The sequence below is a fragment of the Schistocerca gregaria genome, chromosome 4 (assembly GCF_023897955.1).
Source record: "Schistocerca gregaria isolate iqSchGreg1 chromosome 4, iqSchGreg1.2, whole genome shotgun sequence".
Lineage (NCBI taxonomy): Eukaryota > Metazoa > Arthropoda > Insecta > Orthoptera > Acrididae > Schistocerca > Schistocerca gregaria.
The window spans coordinates 489,097,066-489,120,858 of record NC_064923.1 but is presented as its reverse complement, the minus strand read 5'-3'; the positions used below and the strand labels follow the sequence as shown (position 1 = coordinate 489,120,858).

Genomic DNA, 23,793 nt, shown 5'->3' with positions numbered 1-23,793 from the left:
CGCTAGAAGTAACTGCTGTTCTTTACATAACAATGGTAGCATTCCAAAGAAACAATGTCAAAGGATATGAGCAGAGGGTTGTCAGTCAATTGTTGATTATAGATATTTAACTGCTGGTAGTCAAATGTCTATCACATTAAGACCAAAAAATTGAAGAGCAATTAAAATAACCATGGAATGGAACTGGACGAAGAAGTTACAAGCTCTATTATTGACAAACTGGATTTAGAAGAACAATAATAAAACCCACCAATGACAATTAATGAAAACTAATCTAATCCACTCAACCAACTTTAAAATATCCAGCAACAGATATACAATATTCAAATAATCACTACACCTCTTGGGAACGTGTATGCGAAGATGGTAATAGAAGCAGTTCTCATGAGCCTCATTGGTCAAAATAAATTCAACACAGCGTATGATGTAAAGGCAGAATGTTCAGGCAGTAAAGTAGGATGAACACAGCTTACTAAATATTGACAAGTGATCACAGAAAATAGCAAACAAGGGAAGTAGTTCCTCGTTTTCTGCATTCTTAACTGCAGCATATATTTCACAATGTTAGTACAAAGTCTCTTCAGTACATCCATTCCAGAAGCCAACGCAAAACGTGAAACAGACATACTGAAAACCATTAATAAGAAGCTAGTGAGCTGTAATTCACATGTATGTAACACCAAAGAACTGTCCCAAATTTATTGTAACAATTTCCATAAAAGCAAAAGACGAGGAAGCACCACCAAATATCAGCACTAGCATATTGAGGCTTCTATGTATGAATATGCCATTCTTTATGAGTAAACACAGGATGTGTCAGTGCTCTGACAAGGTAACCTCCCCATGGCACCCCCCTCATATTTAGTTATAAGTTGGCACAGTGGATAGGCCTTGAAAAACTGAACACAGATCAATCAAGAAAACAGGAAGAAGTTATGTGGAACTATAAAAAAAAAATAAGCAAAATATACAAACTGAGTAGTCCATGCATAAGATAGGCAACATCAAGGACAATGTGAGCTCAGGAGTGCCATGGTCCCATAGTTAGCGTGAGCAGCTCTGGAATGAGAGGTCCTTGGTTCAAGTCTTCGCACGACTAAAAAGTTTAATTTTTTATTTTTGCAAAGTTATGATCTGTCCGTTCATTCACCGATGTCTCTGTTCACTGTAATAAGTTTAGTGTCTGAGTTTTGTGATCGCACCGCAAAACCGTGTGATTAGTAGACAAAGGACGTGTCTCTCCAATCTGAACTGAAAACATTTGATCGCAAGGTCACAGGTCAACCGATTCCTCCACAGGAAAACATGTCTGATATATTCTATATGACACTGGTGACGGAATATGCGTCACATGACAGGAATATGTTGTTGACCCACCTAACTTGTACACTTGGCGAATGGGTAAAAAGATTTTTCTACCTTGTCCGATTTAGGGACTACTCAGGAGGACGTCGTTATCAGGAGAAAGAAAACGCGTTCGACGGATCGGAGTGTGGAATGTCAGATGCCTTAATCGGACAGGTAGATTAGAAAATTTAAAAAGGGAAATGGAGAGGTTAAAGTTAGATATAGTGGGAGTTAGTGAAGTTAGGTGGCAGGAGGAACAAGACTTGTGGTCAGGTGAGTACAGGGTTATAAATACAAAGTCAAATAGGGGTAATGCAGGAGTCAGTTTAATAATGAATAAAAAAAATAGGAGTGCAGGTAAGCTACTACAAACAGCATAGTCAACGCATTATTGTGGCCAAGATAGACACGAAGTCCTAGTACAGGTTTATATGCCAACTAGCTCTGCAGATGAAGTAATTGAAGAAATGTATGATGAAATATTCAGATAGTGAAGGGAGACGAAAATTTAATAGTCATGGGTGACTGGAATTCAGTAGTAGGAAAAGGGAGAGAAGGAAACTTAGTAGGTGAATATGGATTGGGGCTAAGAAATGAAAGAGGAAGCCACCAGATAGAATTTTGCGCAGAGCACAACTTAATCATAGCTAACACTTGGTTCAAGAATCATGGAAGAAGGCTGTATACATGGAAGAACCCTGGAGATACTAAAAGGTATCAGATAAATTATATAATGGTAAGACAGAGATTTAGGAACCAGGTTTTAAATTGTAAGACATTTCGAGGGGCAGATGTGGATTCTGACCACAATTTAAAACTGAAGAAACTGCAAAAAGGTGGGAATTTAAGGAGATGGGACATGGATAAACTGAAAGAACGAGAGGTTGTACAGAGTTTCAGGGAGAGCATAAGGGAACAATTGACAGGAATGGGGGAAAGAAATACAGTAGAAGAAGAATGGGTAGCTTTGAGAGATGAAGTAGTGAAGGCAGCAGAGGGCCTAGTAGATAAAAAGACGAGGGCTAGTAGAAATCCTTGGGTAACAGAAGAAATACTGAATTTAACTGATGAAAGGATGAAATATAAAAATGCAGTAAATGAAGCAGCCAAAAAGGAATACAAACGTCTCAAAAACAAGATCGACAGAAAGTGCAAAATGGCTACGCAGGGCTGGCTAGAGGACAAATGTAAGGATGTAGAGGGTTATCTCACTAGGGATAAGATAGATACCGCCTAAAGGAAAAGTAAAGAGAACTTTGGAGAAAAGAGGACCACTTGTATGAATATCAAGAGATGGAAACCCAGTTCTAAGCTAAGAAGGGAAAGCAGAAAGGTGGAGGGAGTATATAGAGGGCCTATACAATGGCAATGTACTTGAGGACAATATTATGGAAATGGAAGAGGATGTAGATGAAGATGAAATGGGAGATACGATACTGCGTGAAGAGTTTGACAGAGCACTGAAAGACATGAGTTGAAACAAGGCCCCGGGAGTAGACAACATTCCATTAGAACTACTGACGGCCTTGGGAGAGCCAGTCCTGACAAAACTACCATCTGGTGAGCAAGGTGTAAAAGACAGGCGAAATACCCTCAGACTTCAAGAAGAATATAATAATTCCAATCCCAAAGAAAGAAGGTGCTGACAAATGTGAAAATTACCGAACTATCAATTCAATAAGTCACAGCTGCAAAATACTAACGCGAATTCTTAACAGACGAATGGAAAAACTGGTAGATGCGGACCCCGGGGAGGATCAGTTTGGACTCTGTAGAAATGTTGGAACACGTGAGGCAATACAGATCCTACGACTTATCTTAGAAGCTAGATTAAGGAAAGGCAAACCTACGTTTCTAGCATTTGTAGACTTAGAGAAAGCTTTTGACAATGTTGACTGGAATACTCTCTTTCAAATTCTGAAGGTGGCAGGGTAAAATACAGGGAGAGAAAGGCTATTTACAGTTTGTACAGAAACCAGATGGCAGTTATAAGAGTCGAGGGGCACGAAAGGGAAGCAGCGGTTAGGAAGGGAGTGTGACAGGGTTGTAGCCTATCCCTGATGTTATTCAATCTGTATATTGAGCAAGCAGTGAAGGAAACAAAAGAAAAATTCGGAGTAGGTATTAAAATCCATGGAGAAGAAATAAAAACTTTAAGGTTCGCCGATGACATTGTAATTCTGTGAGAGACAGCGAAGGACTTGCAAGAGCAGTTGAACGGAATGGACAGTGTCATGAAGGAGGGTATAAGATGAACATCAACAAAAGCAAAACTAGGATAATGGAATGTAGTTGAATTAAGTCGGGTGATGCTGTGGGAATTAGATTAGGAAATGAGACACTTAAAGTAGTAAAGGAGTTTTGTTATTTGGGGAGCAAAATAACTGATGATGGTCAAAGTAGAGAGGATATAAAATGTAGACTGGCAATGGCAAGGAAAGCGTTTCTGAAGAAGAGAAATTTGTTAACATCGAGTATAGATTTAAGTGTCAAGAAGTCATTTCTGAAAGTATTTGTATGGAGTGTAGCCATGTATAGAAGTGAAACATGGATGATAACTAGTTTGGACAAGAAGAGAATAGAAGCTTTTGAAATTTGGTGCTACAGAAGAATGCTGAAGATTAGATGGGTAGATCATATAACTAATGACGAGGTATTGAATAGGATTGGGGAGAAGAGAAGTTTGTGGCACAACTTAACTAGAAGAAGGGATCAGTTGGTAGGACATGTTCTGAGGCATCAAGGGATCACCCATTTAGTATTGGAGGGCAGCATGGAGGGTAAAAATCGTAGAGGGAGACCAAGAGACAAATACACTAAACAGATTCAGAATGATGTAGGTTGCAGTAGGTACTGGCAGATGAAGAAGCTTGCACAGGATAGAGTAGCATGGAGAGCTGCATCAAACCAGTCTCAGGACTGAAGACCACATCATCATCATCATCATCATCATCATCATGATGGATGTGATAATCACTCCCAAAAACGTGATGAAAACATAAGAGTTTGTCACATAAACTGCAACAAATGAATGCAACAGTTTCACAGTCGCACAGTTTTCCCTGTGCTCTGTCATAACGTATGTTTTTAACGATTTCAAATTTTTCTGTGTGTAGACCGTCAAATCCTGCCTATGTCCAAGCACATCTAAACATGTCCTAGAATTTTTGAGAGGGAAGTTGATTATGTGTGAGTGCCTGAACTGAAAATTGTCTGAAAATAAAAAATTAAAACTTTTCACTTGAGGGAAGATGCAACAAGTCCACTAAAGAGACAGCTTACACTACACTCGTTCGTCCTCTGTTAGAATATTGCTGTGCGGTGTGGGATCCTTACCAGGTGGGATTGATGGAGGACATCGAAAGGGTGCAAAAAAGGGCAGCTCGTTTTGTATTATCACGTAATAGGGGAGAGAGTGTGGCAGATATGATACGCGAATTGGGATGGAAGTCATTACAGCAAAGACGTTTTTCGTCGGGGCGAGACCTTTTTACGAAATTTCAGTCACCAACTTTCTCTTCCGAATGCGAAAATATTTTGTTGAGCCCAACCTACATAGCTAGGAATGATCATCAAAATAAAATAAGAGAAATCAGAGATCGAACAGAAAGGTTTAGGTGTTCGTTTTTCCCGCGCGCTGTTCGGGAGTGGAATAGTAGAGAGATAGTATGATTGTGGTTCGATGAACCCTCTGCCAAGCACTTAAATGTGAATTGCAGAATAGTCATGTAGATGTAGATGAACCAAGGACCTCTCCTTCCGCAGCTAACCGCGGGACTATGGTACTCCTGAGCTCATATTATCCTTGATGTTGCATATCTTGTGCATGGATTACTCAGTTTGTATATTTTGCATATTTTTTTCATAGTTCAGTACAACTTCTTGCTGTTTTCTCAATTGATCTGTGTTCATTTTTTCAAGGACTATCCGCTGTGCCAACTTATAACTACTCTGAGGGGTGTGTGATGGGGAGGTTCCCTTGTGAGTAGAGGTCCACTCTGGGGAGGGGAGGGTTGTGTGAGTGAGGAATTCAAGCAGTGATTCAGTACTTTGCAAATAAAGATATGAAAGCAAAGCAAATTCATGTTGGTTTTAAGAACACATTGGGGGGAGGGGGGGGGGGCTTTGCTTCTTTGTATTCAATTATTGCCAGTGCTACTAACTCAGAAATTACTGCAAAAGTCCATAAAATGGTCATGCGAATCTCCAACTGAAATTGCAAAAAATTGATGAAGCGGTACGGGTGTCATCTGAATGAGCACATAACATGTTAACAGTGGAACTGGATATGAGAAAATCATCTACTAGACGAGTGCCACATCATAATGGAAATGTCCGAACAATGTCTGACCCATTTTCAGAGCAAACAAACAATATGTTTTGCAGTAGTTTGTGACAATATGTGAAACTTGGGTCCACTACTATACCCCAGTGACAAAACAACAATCAAAGTAGTTAAAAAACATTAATTTACCACCACCAAAGAAACCAAAGGCAATAAATCGGACAGAAAGCTGTTGTCATCAGTTTTCTGGGATGCAAAAGGGATTCTGCTAATAAATTAATGCCCCATTGGTCAAATAATTATGGGCGAATACTACTCTCACTACCTGGATTAACTAAGCAAAAGATATGTGAAAAAATGCGACATTTGGCAAGGAAGAAAGTCATCTTTTATCAAGTCCATGTGTGAATACAGAAAAGTGTCATTGCCATGGCAAAAATGCATGAATCAAGATATGAGGCATCATTATGTCCAGACCATGAATCCAACAAAAGCAATGAATTATTTTCTGCAGCTGATTGGAATACGTTTGGAACGAAATGTTGAAAATTATTCTTTCCCATTTTTCCAAATTTTGATACACTGATTACAAGATTTTTGGAACTAAACAGTCAATTTTTTTTATTTAAGTCCTAATTTGCCTTGCGGTTCTTGAAGACAGATGTACAGCTGTGCAAACAGTAAATCACTCACATTTATCACTGGCATTATAGTATATGAGTGTGTCATTGCATTCATTGATTGGGCAACCGATTCTAACTTTTCTTCACCCAGAAACAATAAAGTGCTGTGTGCATGCAGTTCTTTCACAAAACCTGACTGATCAGCATTATAAACAGTAGTTGCGGGGATAACAGCATGTTTCGTCCTTATGTCAGCTATGAATTTCTCTATAGCATTGTCTATCACTGGCAGCTGCTTTACATGTTTAAGTGACATGAAATTGGTAATTTTGCAACTCCCTATTCTGTACAATTTCTTGAACCTGCATAGTCAGGGCATAAAGCCTGGAAATTAGCAATGTTCATGTCAGATGCAATTCGGAGGGCCCAGTCTCCTAGATCTTCATCGATAATAATGCATAGCCTCTCACGAGCAGTTTTAAATCTTTCTAATAGTTTTTCATTCAGGTGCTTTCGGATTTCCATTTGGTGCATATTTCTTACTTTATGTAATTCATTCTTTCATTTGTACAGTTCACACTCCGATTTCATGAAATGAAAACACCTTTGCACACTGCGTAACTTCATTTTTCCCCTCCTGTGTTTAACCAAGGCTTGGAAGGTATTCTCCTTCAGGATTGTTACTGGCGCAACTGCCGTCATCTTAACCACAATTCATGGAATCATATAGTTATTTCCTATTACTTCTAAGGTATCCACAAATTCAAACACAATGTCGATATCATTTGAATGAATGGCAAGGAAATCAACTAAGAAATGACTCGTATGTACATCCTCAGCAGAAGTAGGCGATTTCCTTGGAAACAACATTGTTCATATTTCATCATTGCTAAATTGAGAACGTTAACTGAATTCCACATTACTGTGAAACTGGAAGGAAAAAAAAAAGTATTATTAGCAGGTATGCCTTATGAAAGCACAATAAATATTAATTCAGCTTTATCTGTATTGTCAATATTTACCAATACTGCAAAAAGTGACTGATAATTTGTGATAGATGTTACTTGAGTGGCTAATTCGAGAGAATAATGACTTTGCACTGTATTGTCAGAGAATTATCAATGAAAGGTAACCTGAAACGTTCTTTACAAATTACAATCGGGTTGTGTTGTGTTTCCTGTTTCAAACGTACTACTAGCATCAGCTGTGTGATTGCCTAGTTACAGATGCATAGTTGCTACAGTGCCAGTAGGGATGTACGTTTCTACCACCACCTGGCATGCTACGAATTTGGTAATTTTCAGCTTTTTTTTTAAGTACTTGCAATGCCTCTTAGCAGCTAAGATTTTTACAGTGAATTTCTTTCATTGTCTTCTTCCTGTGTAAAAAAATTCAGGGTAGATTTCAACACGTCTTATTGGACCATTCCCTCACAAGTCAGTTTTCATACCTGGGTGCACTTTGCAGTCCATGATTTGATTTCTAAATCATTGTCCAATCAGGATATATTTCACCTGATATATTCCAGTTACTTCTGGTCTTTTTTTAGTATATCTCCTTCTCTTGTGGTACTGGAAGAGGGTATTCACTACAACAAGTCTAAATCTTTGGCAGATCACTTGCCATTATCACTTCTCTCCCCCAACTGATATTCTCTAGTAACACATGTGCGTCTACTCCACACTGTAAAGTTCCTTAAAACTTTGGCAAGAGACTCAACTTGAGAATAGCTGAGAGGTTGCCAGATAAAATATCAGTACTAGAGTTAATATCCTGGATGCACCCCATAAAAATGATGGGATATTCAATCTGCTCGGTGAACTTCAAGAAAGATCCATTTTCATTGAGACAATCCTAAGTTATAACACCAACTTCCCTGTTCTCCAGTGCAGATGGATTCAAATGGTTTCAGAGGCACAGCTGCAGAATGTCTCTCCTACACATAGATGGACACCTCAGAGGAATATTGAGGCATCACCTCAGGGTGACTGCCTTAATCCTTCACAGCAAAAATTGGTACTCATTTTTTGCTTTGCTGGCTGCTCTGTGCTGCTGGAATGACCTTCGTAATTCTGGAAAACATTGTCCCTATAGCCACTGCTATTGCTGGGTCTTATAGCTTGTCACATCACATCCACAACACTGGCCATTATTAGATGAACTAGCACTATTAAGCATGCAAACAGTTATTATACTTTATATCACTGGAAAGACTTCTGTTTTATTCTGATGACATACAAGTACCTTTTACTTCATGTACATACGACTGTGAAAATTGTATCATCATATCCCATACAGCACAACTGATATGAAGCACAATGGTAAGAAGGAACACAATCATACAATGACTAGAAAACATTTCACCTCTTTTTTCTAATGTATGTTTAAATGACAGGCAGAATTAAGAAATTTCTTTGGCTACTTGGCAGAAGAGTGGAAAAACTACTGGACCTTCGAAGAATCTCAATGATCAGCAGAAGTTAATCAGTTGTATTCACTTTAGGCAAAGAACTGTTAGTAGAGCAATGGAGTAAGCTAAGTTGGAGGTAATAGCAGCATCTCCTGTTGTAAGATTTTTTAAATTTATTTCACAAAATGTGAGCAATTTGATTGAATATATACTGATTGACATATGGAAATTGTCTTGCATGAAGTTGAAAATAGTCAAGTTCTCCAGATAAATATATTTTACAACTGGAACTGCTCTTATTGCCACTTGTAATCCATATCTGAGCATCTCACCGCCCTCCTCATGGAGAAATCAACCATACCAAAATATCACGTATCGTGTAAGAATAAAGTGCCTGCTATACAATCGGGGAATCACTGACAGTATTCTATGCGTGAGTGTGGTGTGAAAACAGTGGACTCTCAGTCCATTAACAGCCATTCAAAATGTTTCAAGATTCATCTAATTATTCAAAGAGGCCTTGCATACACTATTCCAGTACCTAATGATATTACATGCTGAAATACAGTATATAGCAATACACTTTCATATTGTATTGTCATTCACATACTAAATGTATGCAAGTTCTTGTATTTGTTTCATGTTGCATTATTCTCTGCCCTGCTTGAGGCATGAATTGCTCATGCAATTCACGCTAACTTTACAATTTGTACATCCCACACTTCCCTCCAAAACTAAATTGGTGGTCCCTTGATGTCTCTGAACCTGTCCTATCGACAGATCCCTTCTTTTAGTCAAGTTTTGCCACACATTTCTTCCCTCTCCAGATTTGTTCAGTACCACCTCATTAGTTATGTGATCTACCCATCTAATCTTCAGTATCCTTCTGTAGTACCACATTTTGAAAGCTTCTATTCGCTTCTTGTCTAAACTGTTTATTGTCCATGTTTCACTTCCGTACATGGCTACACTCCATACAAATACTTTCAGAAAAGATTTCCTAATACTTAAATCTATATTTGATGTAAATAAATTTCTCTTCTTCAGAAACACTTTTCTTGGCATTGCCAGGCTAAATTTTATATCCACTCTACTTCGATCATCATCAGTTATTTTATTACCCAAATAGCAACATGCATCTACCACTAAGTGGCAGCATCAATTGATTTAGCCTGATTACATTCCATTATCCCTGTCTCACTCCCTTCTCAACCACTGCTTCCTTTTCATGCTACTAACTCTTTATAATTGCTGCTGGGTTTCTGTTTGTAAATAGCCTTTCACTCCCTGCATTTTATCCCAGATACCTTCAGAATTTCAAACACAGTATTCTAGTCAACACTTCAAAAGATTTTTCTAACTCTACAAATTCTATAAATGTAGGTTTGCCTTTCCTTAACCTATCTTTTAAGAAAAGTCGTAGGGTCAGTATTGCCTCACATATTTCTCCATTTCTCCAGAATCCAAACTGATCTTCCCTGAGATTGGCATCTACCAGTTTCTCCATTTTTCTGTAAAGAATTCATGTTAGTATTTTGCAACCAAGATGTATAACCTGATAGTTCAGTAATATTCACACCTGTCAGCACCTGCTTTTTTTTAACATTGAGATCATCATATTCTTCTTATTAAAGTCTGAGATTATTTTGCTTGTCTCATACATCCTGAACAACATAGGGAACAGTTTTTTCATGGCTGGCTATCCCAAGGCTATCAATAATTGTGACAGAATGTTGTCTATTCCCAGGGCCTTACTCTGACTTAGGTCTTTTAATGTTCTGTCAAATTCTTCTCAGAGTATCCTACCTCCCATCTCATCTTCTTCTACGTTCTCTTCCATTTTGAGAATACTGCCTTCAAGTCCATCTCCCTTGTGTAGATGCTATATGTACTACTTCTAACTTTCAGCTTTCTATTCTTTGCTTAGGACTGGTTTTACATCTGAGCTCTTGATATTCATACAGCTACTTCTCTTTTCACTCTTCAGTTTTCCCTTAGGCTGTACCTATCTTTCCCCTCATGATATATGGTTCTAAATCCTTACATTTGTCCTCCATTCATTTCTGCTTAGCCATTTTGCACTTTTCTGTCAAGCTCATTTTTTACACATTTGTATTTCCTTTCACCTGCTGCATTTGTCAAAACTGATACTTTATGGATTGAAGTGTGGAATGTTGGATCCTTTAATTGGACTAGTATGTTCGAAAATTTAGAAAAGGAAATTGACAGGTTTGAAGTTAGACATAATGGGAATTAGTGAAGTTCAGTGGAAGGAGGAACAGGACTTCTCTTCAGGTGAATATGGGGTTATAAATACAAAATCAAATAGAGGTAATGCAGGAGAAAATTTAACAATGAATAAGAAAACAGGAATGCAGGTAAGCTATAATGAACAACATAGTGAACACTTCTGTTTATATTTCACTTCATCGTGTAATTGTGTACCAATTGCATAATTTATGGCCACATAAAAAATGTTCTTACTGAAAAACTCTCCTCATTATGCACGTTTGTGTACCCATTTATCAGTATATATGATTTGCAATTTTCCCTGTATCAAGCTGACAGATGCATCATTGTTAAACGATCCTTTGATGAATAAATCACTGCTGCTGCTATTACTACTAATGACCATCACCACCAAAATATTAACTTTTTTTGTTTTGCTAATTTATCTCTTATTTCATCATCATCACCACCATCACCATCACCATCATCAAAGACTGATTATGCCTTTCAGCATTCAGTCTGGAGCATAGTCCCCTTATAAAATTCCTCCATGATCCCCTATTCAGTGCTAACATTGGTACCTCTTCTGATATTAAACCTATTACTTCAAAATCATTCTTAACGAAATGCAGGTACCTTCTCCTTGGTCTGCCCCGACTCCTCCTACCCTCTACTGCTGAACCCATGAGTCTCTTGGGTAACCTTGCTTCTCCCATGCGTGTAACATGACCCCACCATCTAAGCCTGTTCGCCCTGACTACTACATCTATAGAGTTCATTCCCAGTTTTTCTTTGATTTTCTCACTGTGGACACCCTCCTGCCATTGTTCCCATCTACTAGTACCTGCAATCATCCTAGCTACTTTCATGTCCGTAACCTCAACTTTGTTGATAAGGTAACCTGAATCCACCTAGCTTTCACTCCCGGTGAACGGTGCACAGATAACTTAGTCTTGGTACTGACTTCCTTCTTGCAGAAGAGAGTAGATCGTAGCTGAGCGCTCACTGCATTAGCTTTGCTACACCTCACTTCCAGTTCTTTCACTATGTTGCCATCCTGTGAGAATATGCATCCTAAGTACTTGAAACCATCCACCTGTTCTAACTTTGTTCCTCCTATTTGGCACTCAATCCGTTTATATTTCTTTCCCACTGACATTACTTTCGCTTTGGAGATGATAATCTAATTTTGTAATGCTATGAACTTTAACCTGCAGACTTATATGGTGTCTTTCTTTAGTAAAAAATGTAAGAGGATCTTTTTCTTTTAACAATCACTCATGTGAATGCTTTTATTAAGCACCATGTTTATTACATTCACTATTTCCCTTAGTTCTGCCATGCATTCAACAACAACACGTAAGTCAACAGCAATATTTCACTCTAACAACTTTTCTTTTGTCTGTATCCCTTTCCTGCTTCTTCAGCAGGTATGTCATGAAACAGGCCTGATGACAGACTGCAGTCAGCTCTCACTTTCTTCACATAAAATCTGCCACAGTGTTGATTTTAATATTCTATGTTAGACTTGTCACTAAATACAAGTAAGTTCAGAGAAAAGCTAATGACTTCCCAGAAAAGGTGACAAGTGTAACATATCAACCAGTAAATAAAAACAATTAGAACGTACATATGAAATATCAGGATTACTGATTCTTGTGGCTGTTCTGGACCTATTTGTATGCTGACGATATTTGAAGAAAGTGCTTAGTGGGGCTCGGTTATGCTGGGCAGTAACGAAAGTTGTCTCATCCGTGTGAAGTTCACTAGAGACCACGTGAATGAAACAGAGTTAACTGTCACTGACACGGATAGACAGGTCCTAAATACAGTGTCACAGCATCCAACTGACACTGCTTTCTTGGACTCCTAAATGTAAAGACCATGAGGTTACCAGAACAACAGATATGTTGCAACGTATCCTTTGTTTCAGTAGCCCCCCCCCCACCCCCGGCCAAAACCTTTGCTAGCCCATCGACCATCTCTCCACCTGCCTATGCCCTCCCTGCCCTTCCCCACTTCCACTCCAGTATTATATGAGATGCTAGCCAAAACTTTCGGGACTGGTTCTGCCATCTGTTGAAAACCTTACCTTTGGACTAAGGGTCACCATCACCCTCTAAGTAATTCTCATCCACACGTACACACCCGTCCCTGCACTTCTGCCACTGGTCAAATGTTTTCTGGATGTCTGTTGTTTGAGGGTGTTTATCACCACTAGTGATGCTTCTTGAACCCTCTCTAGAGTGTCGAACCGATGGCCTTTCAACTTGAGTTCCAGTTTTGGGAATAGCATGAAGTCGCAAGGTGACAAATCTGTCGAGTACGGTGGGTGGGGTACAACTGCCATGCTGTTTTATGCCAAAAGGTCCTGGTGATCAAGGACATGAGACAGGGCGCATTATCGTGATGCAGCAGACAGTTCCCTTGATGCCAAAGTTCGGGCCATCGTCACCGCATGTTTTCATGGAACTGTTGCAAATTGCCACAGTAGTATGGGGAATTCAATGTTTGGTTGGGTGGGATGAATTCTTTGTGCACAATTCTCTTGGTATCAAAGACAATGACGATCATGCTCTTTACTTTGCTCTTCACCTGTCTCACTTTTTGGCTCTTGGAGAGCCCGGGCTCTTCTACTGGGACAATTGTTGCTTTGTCTCTGGGTCATAACCGTAAACCCAGCTCTCATCGGCGGAGATAACCCGTGCCAGAAGGTTGGATCATTAGATGCGATCTGACGAAGGTCTGTGCACACTTCAACACGCTGTGCCTTCTGATCGGCAGTCAAGATCCTTGGCACAAATTATGCGGCAACACAATTCATGCCCAATTCATCAGTCAACAATCTTTGACGTGTCCCATAGCCAATACCCACTTCATCTGCAAGGTCTTGAATGGTTCAATGTCGATCCACACAAACAAACTGTTGAAGTTTGGCAACAATGTCTGGCATTGTGCAGCTAACGGGCATTCCAGCGTGAGCACCATCTTTAACATCTGTACGGCCATCCCTGAACCGAGTATGCCACTCAAACACATGCGTACGGCTCAGACTCTGTCCCCCAAACACTTGTTGAATCACTGCAAGAGTCTCTGTACCACTTTTCCAGAGAATTTGATACACACACGCTGTTCTGTTTGCAGATCCATTGTAAAATCGCCACACACCAAACACAGAGTATTACAGAAATCACTGTGGACATGCAACTGTCCTCCCAGCTTAATGCTACTCCGCACACTGAATCATCAAATATGCAGCTCTTGCCACTTAGTGGTGCAAAGCTCTACTATTCCTACTTTCCAGATGGCAGCACCAGTCCCGAAAATTTTGGGTTCCACCTCTTACGTGCCTTCTATCCTGCCAATGCACCTACCTAAGTCCTTTCTTCTTCTCCACTTCATCCCCCTCCTCCCACCCAATCCCTTCCACATCATATCCTACCAATACAGCACCTGGCAGCCCTATCCTGTCCGCACCATGTCCCTGAGCACTCCCACAGGTAGCACTAGCATTTCACCCTACTCTACACCTTTTCCTTTTCCCCCCATTACCCTCCCTAGCTAGTCTGTTGCTCAACTCAGATGCAGTCGCAGCCTAGCCTTAGTGCCCTAACAGTAGTTGCAAGAGCATGCACGAGCATGTGTATATGCAGAGAGAGAGAGAGAGAGAGAGAGAGAGAGAGAGAGAGAGAGAGAGAGAGAGCTGCGAGACATATACTTCTGATGAAGATCTAGGTCCAAAAGTTGAATATTTTTAACATTATTTTCATTGTGCCTGTCTGCAATTTAGTGCCTCCTAAATGTGATGAGTAGCAATCTATCCTTTTCATATTATTGTTATCCCATCCTGTACTTGCCATTGTTTGAATGTTTAGGTAAGATAGTTTCAAAGAACCTGAGTAGGCTTTTGCAACCCCCATCCAACCAACTAAAGTCTGTTGTGTTTGTATCATCACTACTTGTAGCCTGCCTGATGAAGTGTGCTTTAAACAGTTGCTGAAATGGCAGTATGGAATTATGCTTCTAATCTCATAGGACAAACTTGCTATTCTTATCTTCTGCAAGAAATGAAATGCATATGCAATACATAAAATAAGCTAAATGATGAATACTGAACTGAAAAAAATCACAAATTTCCAAGAAAAATACAAGTCAACACACAATAAACAAAACAAGAGCACACTGTTCAACGTACCTCAAATATTGATTCCCCTGTAAGTCTTGATAATGCTGCCATCTCTAATATCATTGTTCCTGCACATGCCGTACATGTTTCTCTTGATGATTCTAATTTTGGGCTTTTCATTCCATAACGCAAATTTATCTGTAAGAGAAAGAGAAAATGGAACAAACTTAGGAGATGAAGAAGGAAAGTTCTCTGATGGGAGAGCATCATGGCATATGCTTGAAGATAGTCACACTATCTTGAGAAAGTCTACGAAAAAAACTAGCGTTAACTGAGAAATCAAGAAGCATGCTACAACTCCATACATATCACTCTCGTAAAGACTGCTAAGACAAGATTAGACCATCAAGTGACACTATGGGAAGTACCATCACAGTGGATGGAAGAGTATTGATATATAGACATAAGTGGGAGGTGGGGGAGGATAGAGGGGTGAGCAAGATAGGAGAGCAGAGCGAAGGGGAGGGGAGGGGAGGGGAGGGGAGGGGAGGGGAAAAGAGGGGAGGGGAGGGGAGGAAACAGAAGGGAGTGGAGGAGGCAGAGGGGAGGGGAGGGGACAGAGGGAGGAGGTAGCAGATGGGACGGGAGGGGGCAGCGGGAGGAGATAGCAGAGGGGACGGGAGGGGGCAGAGGGAGGAGGGAGCAGAGGGGAGGGGAGGGGGTAGAGGGTTGATGGAACAGAGGGGAGGAGAGGGGGCAGTGGGAGGAGGGAGCAGAGGGGAGGGGAGGGGCAGTGGGAGGAGGGAGCAGAGGGAAGGGGCAATGGGAGGAGGGAGCAGAGGGGAGGGTACGGGGCAGTGGGAGGAGGGAGCAGAGGGGAGGGGAGTGGCAGAGGGGAGGGGAGTGGCAGAGGCGAGGGGACGGGTCAGAGGCGAGGGGACGGGTCAGAGGCGAGGGGACGGGTCAGAGGCGAGGGGACGGGTCAGAGGCGAGGGGAGGGGTCAGAGGCGAGGGGAGGGGTCAGAGGCGAGGGGAGGGGTCAGAGGCGAGGGGAGGGGTCAGAGGCGAGGGGAGGGGTCAGAGGCGAGGGGAGGGGTCAGAGGCGAGGGGAGGGGTCAGAGGCGAGGGGAGGGGTCAGAGGCGAGGGGAGGGGTCAGAGGCGAGGGGAGGGGTCAGAGGCGAGGGGAGGGGTCAGAGGCGAGGGGAGGGGTCAGAGGCGAGGGGAGGGGCAGAGGCGAGGGGAGGGGCAGAGGCGAGGGGAGGGGCAGAGGCGAGGGGAGGGGCAGAGGCGAGGGGAGGGGCAGAGGCGAGGGGAGGGGCAGAGGCGAGGGGAGGGGCAGAGGCGAGGGGAGGGGCAGAGGCGAGGGGAGGGGCAGAGGCGAGGGGAGGGGCAGAGGCGAGGGGAGGGGCAGAGGCGAGGGGAGTGGGCAGAGGCGAGGGGAGTGGGCAGAGGCGAGGGGAGTGGGCAGAGGCGAGGGGAGTGGGCAGAGGCGAGGGGAGTGGGCAGAGGCGAGGGGAGTGGGCAGAGGCGAGGGGAGTGGGTAGAGGCGAGGGGAGTGGGCAGAGGCGAGGGGAGGGGGCAGATGCGAGTGGAGGGGGCAGAGGGGAGGGAGAAGATGGGAGCGGGCAGAGGGGTGGGGGCAGAGGGGTGGGGGCAGAGGGGTGGGGTGGGGGCAGAGGGGTGGGGTGGGGGCAGAGGGGTGGGGTGGGGGCAGAGGGGTGGGGTGGGGGCAGAGGGGTGAGGTGGGGGCAGAGGGGTGAGGTGGGGGCAGAGGGGTGAGGTGGGGGCAGAGGGGTGAGGTGGGGGCAGAGGGGTGGGGTGGGGGCATAGGGGTGGGGTGGGGGCAGAGGAGAGGGAGAGATGGGGAGGGGAGGGAGCAGAGGAGAGGGGGCAAAGGAGAGGGGAGGGAGGGAGTGAGGGTGGTGAGGGAGTGAGGGGGGGGAGGGAGGGAGTGTGGGGAGGGAGGGAGTGTGGGGAGGGAGGGAGGGTAGGGAGGGAGGGAGGGTAGGGAGGGAGGGAGGGTAGGGAGGGAGGGTAGGGAGGGTGGGAAGGGATGGAGGGTGGGAAGGGATGGGGGTGGGGAGGGAGGTTGGGAGGGAGGGAGGGAGGTTGGGAGGGAGGTTGGGAGGGAGGGAGGGAGGGAGGGAGGGAGGGAGGGAGGGAGGGAGGGAGGGAGGGAGGGAGGGAGGGAGGGAGGTTGGGAGGGAGGTTGGGAGGGAGGGAGGTTGGGAGGGAGGGAGGGAGGTTGTGTAATGAGTCAGTTGCAAGCTTCCACTCCCGCCATCCTCCACTCATGGGCCAAGTAAAATTGTTTGACAGCGACAGTTGGCATGGTCATAATTAATCAAGAAACATTTTTGCCAGTTGCTCGGAAACATTTTAAAGCCTCCACTATAAAAGCTAGGGAACAGATTTTGCAAAATTCAATGTGTGCCATACTTGTTCCCATCATTAGAATAGATGCAGGTTCAGATTTTGTTGGTTGGTTTAAAAGAGGAGAGAAGGGACCAAACTGCTTGGTCATTAGTCCCTTGTTTCGAATAAAACAAACGAGACTGACAACACAAAATGGAGAGAATGGAAAAACCATACGAACAACAGAACGGCAACCAACACTGAAATTGACAAAAGGGGACAAGAAAACCACAGATATGCAAGAAACAGGTAGAAGAGATTAAAATGACAAGGCAGATTACCATGGCTGGTTGACCATGAAAATAAAAAGGAGAAGCCAGCCACTCTGCAACACATTAAAACCTCCACCCTAAAAGCACTAGGGTGGAGGACACAGAGGGACAAAGGACATGCAATTAAATGTAGATCAAATGATAAAACCTATCCTCATGAATAAAATGTAAAACTAAATCAGCCGATGACGCATTGTCAGATAAAATTAGTGGCAACGAGTCCAGTAACCGAAGATCACGGCAGTCAAGGGGGGACAGTGCACCAGAATATGGGCCACTGTCAACCAGCGCTGCATTGACACTGAGCCGTGTCTTCATGGCAGCAGGAGGTAGCAGTGGGTCACCCAGGCGCAGCCAATGTGGAGAACCACAGAGTATCTGTCAGGGGCCCACATGGAGTAATCTCCTTAATGACATGCAGTTTGTTGTGCATAATGAGGCTATGCCATACCGTTTCGCGACTTGTAATTTGAACACACAACCCCGATATGCAAAGATGTGACAGGAATCATCGATATTGACAATTATTAGGCAATTAAGAGTAGCTACTACATCATGTTTTCAATTAATGTATTAACAATATAGGTGGGCTTTTCGTGATATGTTACAATACAGCATCACCGGTCAATTGCGGTCTGACTGTGTTGATGAGACAGTAAAAAGCTGAAAAACCTGGCAGCATAAAAACAAATGCAGGTCTGTTATTAGAATGACGATCTACATAAGCGGTTTCTGTGTGGCCTGTTTGGTCAGCAAGTTTGTTCCCTGGGATTCTGACATGTCCTGGGGTATACACAAAGACCACTGAATGACTGGACTGTTCCAGGGCACAGATGGACTCAATGGTCGCTACCAAATGACGACGAGGGTAACACAGGTCAATAGTTTGTAGGCTGCTCAAGGAGTCAGTACACAGAAGAAACGACTCCCCAGGACATGAACTGATGTGCTCAAGAACACAAGATATAGCCACCAGCTCTGCAGTGAAAACACTGCAGCCATCGAGCAAGTAATCCATGGACATACGCGAAGCCAACGTCACAATAAGCCACGAGCCATTGGTGTAAACCACTTTTCAGGACCTCGGTACATGTAAAGAGTTGACAGGAAGTGACAGCAGAGAGCCGTCGGGTGAACCGAGTCCTTTGGACATGTGAAAGTTTCAGGAAAACTGCGGCCTAGGTGTTCACCATGGAGGTGTATGTGAATGGACCTCTAATATAACTGGTAAAGGCAAGGACTCCGTTCAGATAGAAAGGATCGGATGCGAACTGCAATTGTAAGCCCTGATCTGGGCCGTCGATGCGGGAGATGAACCGCCGTGGGTGGGAAAAGGAAACAGTAATTCGGATGCACAGGAGAACTATGAACATGTACAATGTGACTGGCGAGCAGTTGCACATGCCTGACCTGCAATGGAGGAACTCCAGCCCCTGCCAGGACGCTGGTCACCGGACTCGTCCTAAAAGCCCCCATCGTTAGTCGAACACAACAGTGGTGCACTGGGTCGAGTAAACGCAATGCTGAGGGCACCGCCAAACCCTTAACCATAGTCAAGGCAGGATTGAACAAGGGCTCTGTAGACCTGCAGCAGCGTAGAGCAATCTGCACCCCAGTTGGTGTTGCTCAGGCAGCGGAGGGCATTGAGGTACTGCCAGCACTTCTTCTTAAGCTGACAAAGGTGAAGATATCAAGTGAATGAATGAATGAATGAATGAATGAATATGAATTTGTGGCTGAAAACTGGAAGCCGTGGGCTACACCCCATTACTTTGCCTTGTGCATGGCTTCCTGTAGTTGCAGCTCAGCAACACCAGTACTGGTGGAGCAGTACGAAATGCAAAAGTTGTCTGCATATAGATAGAGTGAGACAGGTAGCCCTACAGCACCTGCTAGACCATTAATGACCACTAAAAATAGAGATACACTCAATACAGAGCCCTGTGGGACCCCATACTCCTGGATGTAGGGGGAACTATGGGAGGCACTTACTTGGACATGGAAAGTATGAAGTGAAAATGAATTCTGTATAAAAATCTGGGTGGACCTTGGATATACCACTCTTATAATGTGGCAAGGATATCATGTTGCCAGGTCATGTCATATGCTTTTCGTAAATCAAAGAAGACAGCAACAAGGTGTTGGTGTCTGGAAAAGGCTTTTGGATGGCAGACTCGAGAGACGCAGGATTATCAGTAGTAGAGCGACTCAAGGCAGAAACCGCCCTGGCACAGAACCAGTAGGCCATGTCACTCCAGGACCCAACCCAACTGCTGACACACCACTCGTTCCAGCAGCTTACAAAGAGCATTGGTGAGGCTGATAGGCCGATACCTATCCACATCAAGTGATTTTTTGATGGGTTTGAGCACTGGTATGATGATGCTCTCTCGCTAGTGCGATGGAAAGAGGCCATTGCACCACATCAGGTTGAAGATAACAAAAAGGCGTTGCTTGTGGTTAGACGAGAGATGTTTAATCATCTGGCTGTGGATCCGATCTGGCCAAGGAGCTGTGTCTGGGCAATGTGCAAGGGCACTGAGGAATTGCCACTCTGTAAATGGTTCATTATAGGGTTCACTGTGGCGTGTAGTGAACGAGAGGATTTCTCTTCCATCTGCCGTTTGAGAGTGTGAAAGGCTTGGGGCTAATTCTCCAATTCAGAGGAGCGAGCACAGTGCTCAGCAATTGTGTTTTGCTTAAGTAGAGAACACACCATTTATGTTAACACCGGGAACACCTGTTGGGGCCTGGTACCCAAGAACTCATTTGATCTTTGCCCAGACTTGAGAAGGTGACACATAGCACCCAATGGTCGAGACGTATCTCTCCGGATACTCCTGTTTCTGCCTTCTGATAAGCTGGCAAACATGGGCATGGAGCCATTTAAAGGCTATGAGGTACTCCAGGGAATGATGCCGCCTAGCAGAGGTGAAAGTGTCCCAGTATGCCTTACTTAAAGCCCATCTGGGCAGGTGTCCATGGGCCTGATGCCAGGGCAGTGACAGGAAGATGGAGGTGTGGTCACTAGCACACAGGTTGTCATGTGCTCTCCTGAGAGAAAGTCAGGACTGCAAACCGAGAGATAAAAATGGCAGAATATGTGCCACATTGAAATGTGTGGGGGCATTTGTATTTAAGAGGCAGAGGACGAGTTGCGACTGAAAATTTTCGACATCTCTGCCTTGGCCAGTAAGCATGGTGCCACCCACAAGGGGGTTATGAGTGTTAAAATCTCCCAAAAGTAAGAAAGGTTTAGGGAGTTGATGAATCAGTGCAGACAATGCGTTCAGGGGTACTGCACCATCTGGAGGAAGATATACATTGCAGACAGTTATTTCCTGCGTTGTCCTCTTTGTGACAGCCACAGCTCCAAGACGAGTTTCAAGGGGCACAGGTTCACTACATATTCAGTTCAGGACAAAGACACAAACTCCACCTGACACTCTGTTATAGTCACTATGGTTCCTGTAATATTCCCTATAGCCACGGAGGGCAGGGGTCCGCGCAGCCGGGAACCTGGTTTCCTGGAGGGCAATGCAAAAAGCAGTTCAGCTTAAGAGTTGCCATAGCTCAGCCAGGTGGTGGAAAAAACCACCGCAATTCCAGTGGAGGATGATGTCATCGTGAGGCTGGGAAGGCATGAAGCACGCAAGGAGGTAGGTTATGCCTCAGTGTCACCTGCTGCCACCGATTTAGTATTAGTAGCCATTTCTTTGGTGGATGAGGCATCAGCAAGATCCACGTCCGCAGGGGACCTAACATCTCCACCGCATCCTCAGGTGCAGAATAGGTAGGGAGTGGTGGTGTTGGGGCCACCAAGACTCCTGTTTCTTAGCAGACTTCTTCTTAGTTTGCTTGCTCTCTCATTTCTCTTTAGGGGCTCTCTGACAAGATTCCTCCGAAGCAGCTTCAGGCACGGAGGAAGACTGGGAAGATTTCTCTGAAGCAGCTTCAGGCACGTCAGGCACTGGCGAGTGTCTGCCACAGCATTAGTGGAGACCTTGGAAGAAAGGGACCCAAGAGACACCTTTGGCACGAGAAGAGACTGAGGAAGCTGTTGCTTCTCTGGCAGGGAGGAGGGGACCGATGTCCAATGCATTTGGGTGGGGGGCTTGTTCCCAAAGTAGGTGCTTTGGGACCAACAGAGGAAGATTTGCCCAGTACCACCAAGGGGGTGGATGTATTCTGGTGGCCTGGAGGGCACACTGTTCGTGGCACAGTGTGAAGAACCATTGGCACTTGGGACAGCGATGGTGACATAGCTGCAGCATATGACAATGTCAACTGAATGGGGTGTAATCTTTCAAATTTACATTTAGCCTCTGTGTAGGTCAACTGGTCCAGGATCTTGTAATCCATGATTTTACGCTCCTTTTGGAGTACTGGGCAGTCTGGTGAGCAGGGGGGAGTGATGCTCTCTACAGTTTATGCAAATGGGAGGAGGCACACATGGAGAATCTGGGTGCAGTGGACTCCACAGTCTCGACATGTGGCACCGGAAGTTCAGCTGGAAGACGTGCCTGAACTTCCAGCACTTGAAGCACTGCATAGGGGGAGGGACATATGGTTTAACGTCACAGCGGTAAACCATCACCTTGACCTTTTCAGGCAATGACTAACCCTCAAAGGCCAAGATGAAGGCACCGGTAGAACTGGTTCATTATATGGAGGAAAAGAGCAATATACTGCATTCTCTCATCAATTTCCAAAAGAAACTGCAGTGATGAAAACTTTTCTTTATCTTTTCTCCTAGAGTGTGCCACTGTGTAATCTCAATTTAACCATTTCAATAAAGGGTTGTCTTAGGGTTCCCTGTAAATGCTCTGGATGAAATGAACACCTCACCATTCAAAATTGGCGTGGAGCTCGTTGTCTGAGTACTGGAGAAGATCGTGATGGAAAATGATCCCCTGGACCGTGTTGAGGCTTTTAAGGGGAGTGACAAATAGGAATATCACCCAGCTTGTCACAGGCGAGTAATTCTTGGGTTTGGGCTGGGGATGCTGTCTGAATCAAGACTGCACCATTCTGCATCTTGGACAGCACTGTCACTTCTCCAACTTATCCTCAAGGTGCTCAACAAAAAACTGAGGCTTCATAGGTAGAAAGGAGTCTCCATCAGTTCTGCTACAGACTAAAAACTGAGGCGAATATAGCTCTCTCCATTCTGTAGCCCTACGTTCCTCCCATGGTGAATCGAGGGAGGGAAACTATTTAGGGTCATACCTGTCGGCACTGTATTTCATCTTGTCCTTCTTAGAGACTGCTGGCGCTGTATGGTCACAAGCAAGAGATGACTTAGTCTGATTCATTGTGGGTCATCCACCCTGATGCCACCCACTCTGATCAGGGGCCACCCAGCCACAGCAAAGGCCACCTGGCATGATGGCTGTTGCCGGGAGTCTTTATGCCCAGGAAGACAGGCATCTACTCCTTGCCATACTTTTGGAGCTTGCAGCTCAGGCATCAGCAGTGCGATCCCTGTGCTAGAGGATGAGGAGGAGGATCTTAGTGTTTAACGTCCCGTCGACAACGAGGTCATTAGAGACGGAGCGCAAGCTCAGGTGAGGGAAGGATGGGGAAGGAAATCGGCCGTGCCCTTTCAAAGGAACCATCCCGGCATTTGCCTGAAGCGATTTAGGGAAATCACGGAAAACCTAAATCAGGATGGCCGGAGACGGGATTGAACCGTCGTCCTCCCGAATGTGAGTCCAGTGTGCTAACCACTGCGCCACCTCACTCGGTGATCCCTGTGTTGTCAGGGGGCTACCACCAAATGGGTACACAATGACCCCACCACAACAGACTGGCTACCATGCTCGATATTGGGGACAGAGAAATCCAATATTGCAATGGGGGTGAAAGAGGACAGGAGACAATGCAAGAAGATGACATACCCCGGAAATTGTCCTTGCCCATATAGTTGAATTGCAGGTGGAGATTCAAAGCCATGGCAAGAGATTCAAGAGATCGAATCTAAGGGCACTATGGATAACTTGTGCACCACTTAAGGCATCCTTCCCCACGTGGCCCGCACTTCTGTAGATTTTGAAAGCGGCAGGTTAAACCATAGAATGGGACA

General features: G+C 44.2%; 1 protein-coding gene across 1 annotated transcript in view; it reads right to left on the bottom strand.

Annotated features, from left to right (window-relative positions):
- Positions 1-23,793, bottom strand: part of LOC126365787 (ER degradation-enhancing alpha-mannosidase-like protein 3) — a 205,687-nt gene that overhangs the window by 111,161 nt on the left and 70,733 nt on the right. The window contains exon 7 of the mRNA XM_050008363.1: positions 15,090-15,218. Coding sequence (XP_049864320.1) covers positions 15,090-15,218 — 129 coding nt within the window. The remainder of the gene's footprint in view (positions 1-15,089; positions 15,219-23,793) is intronic.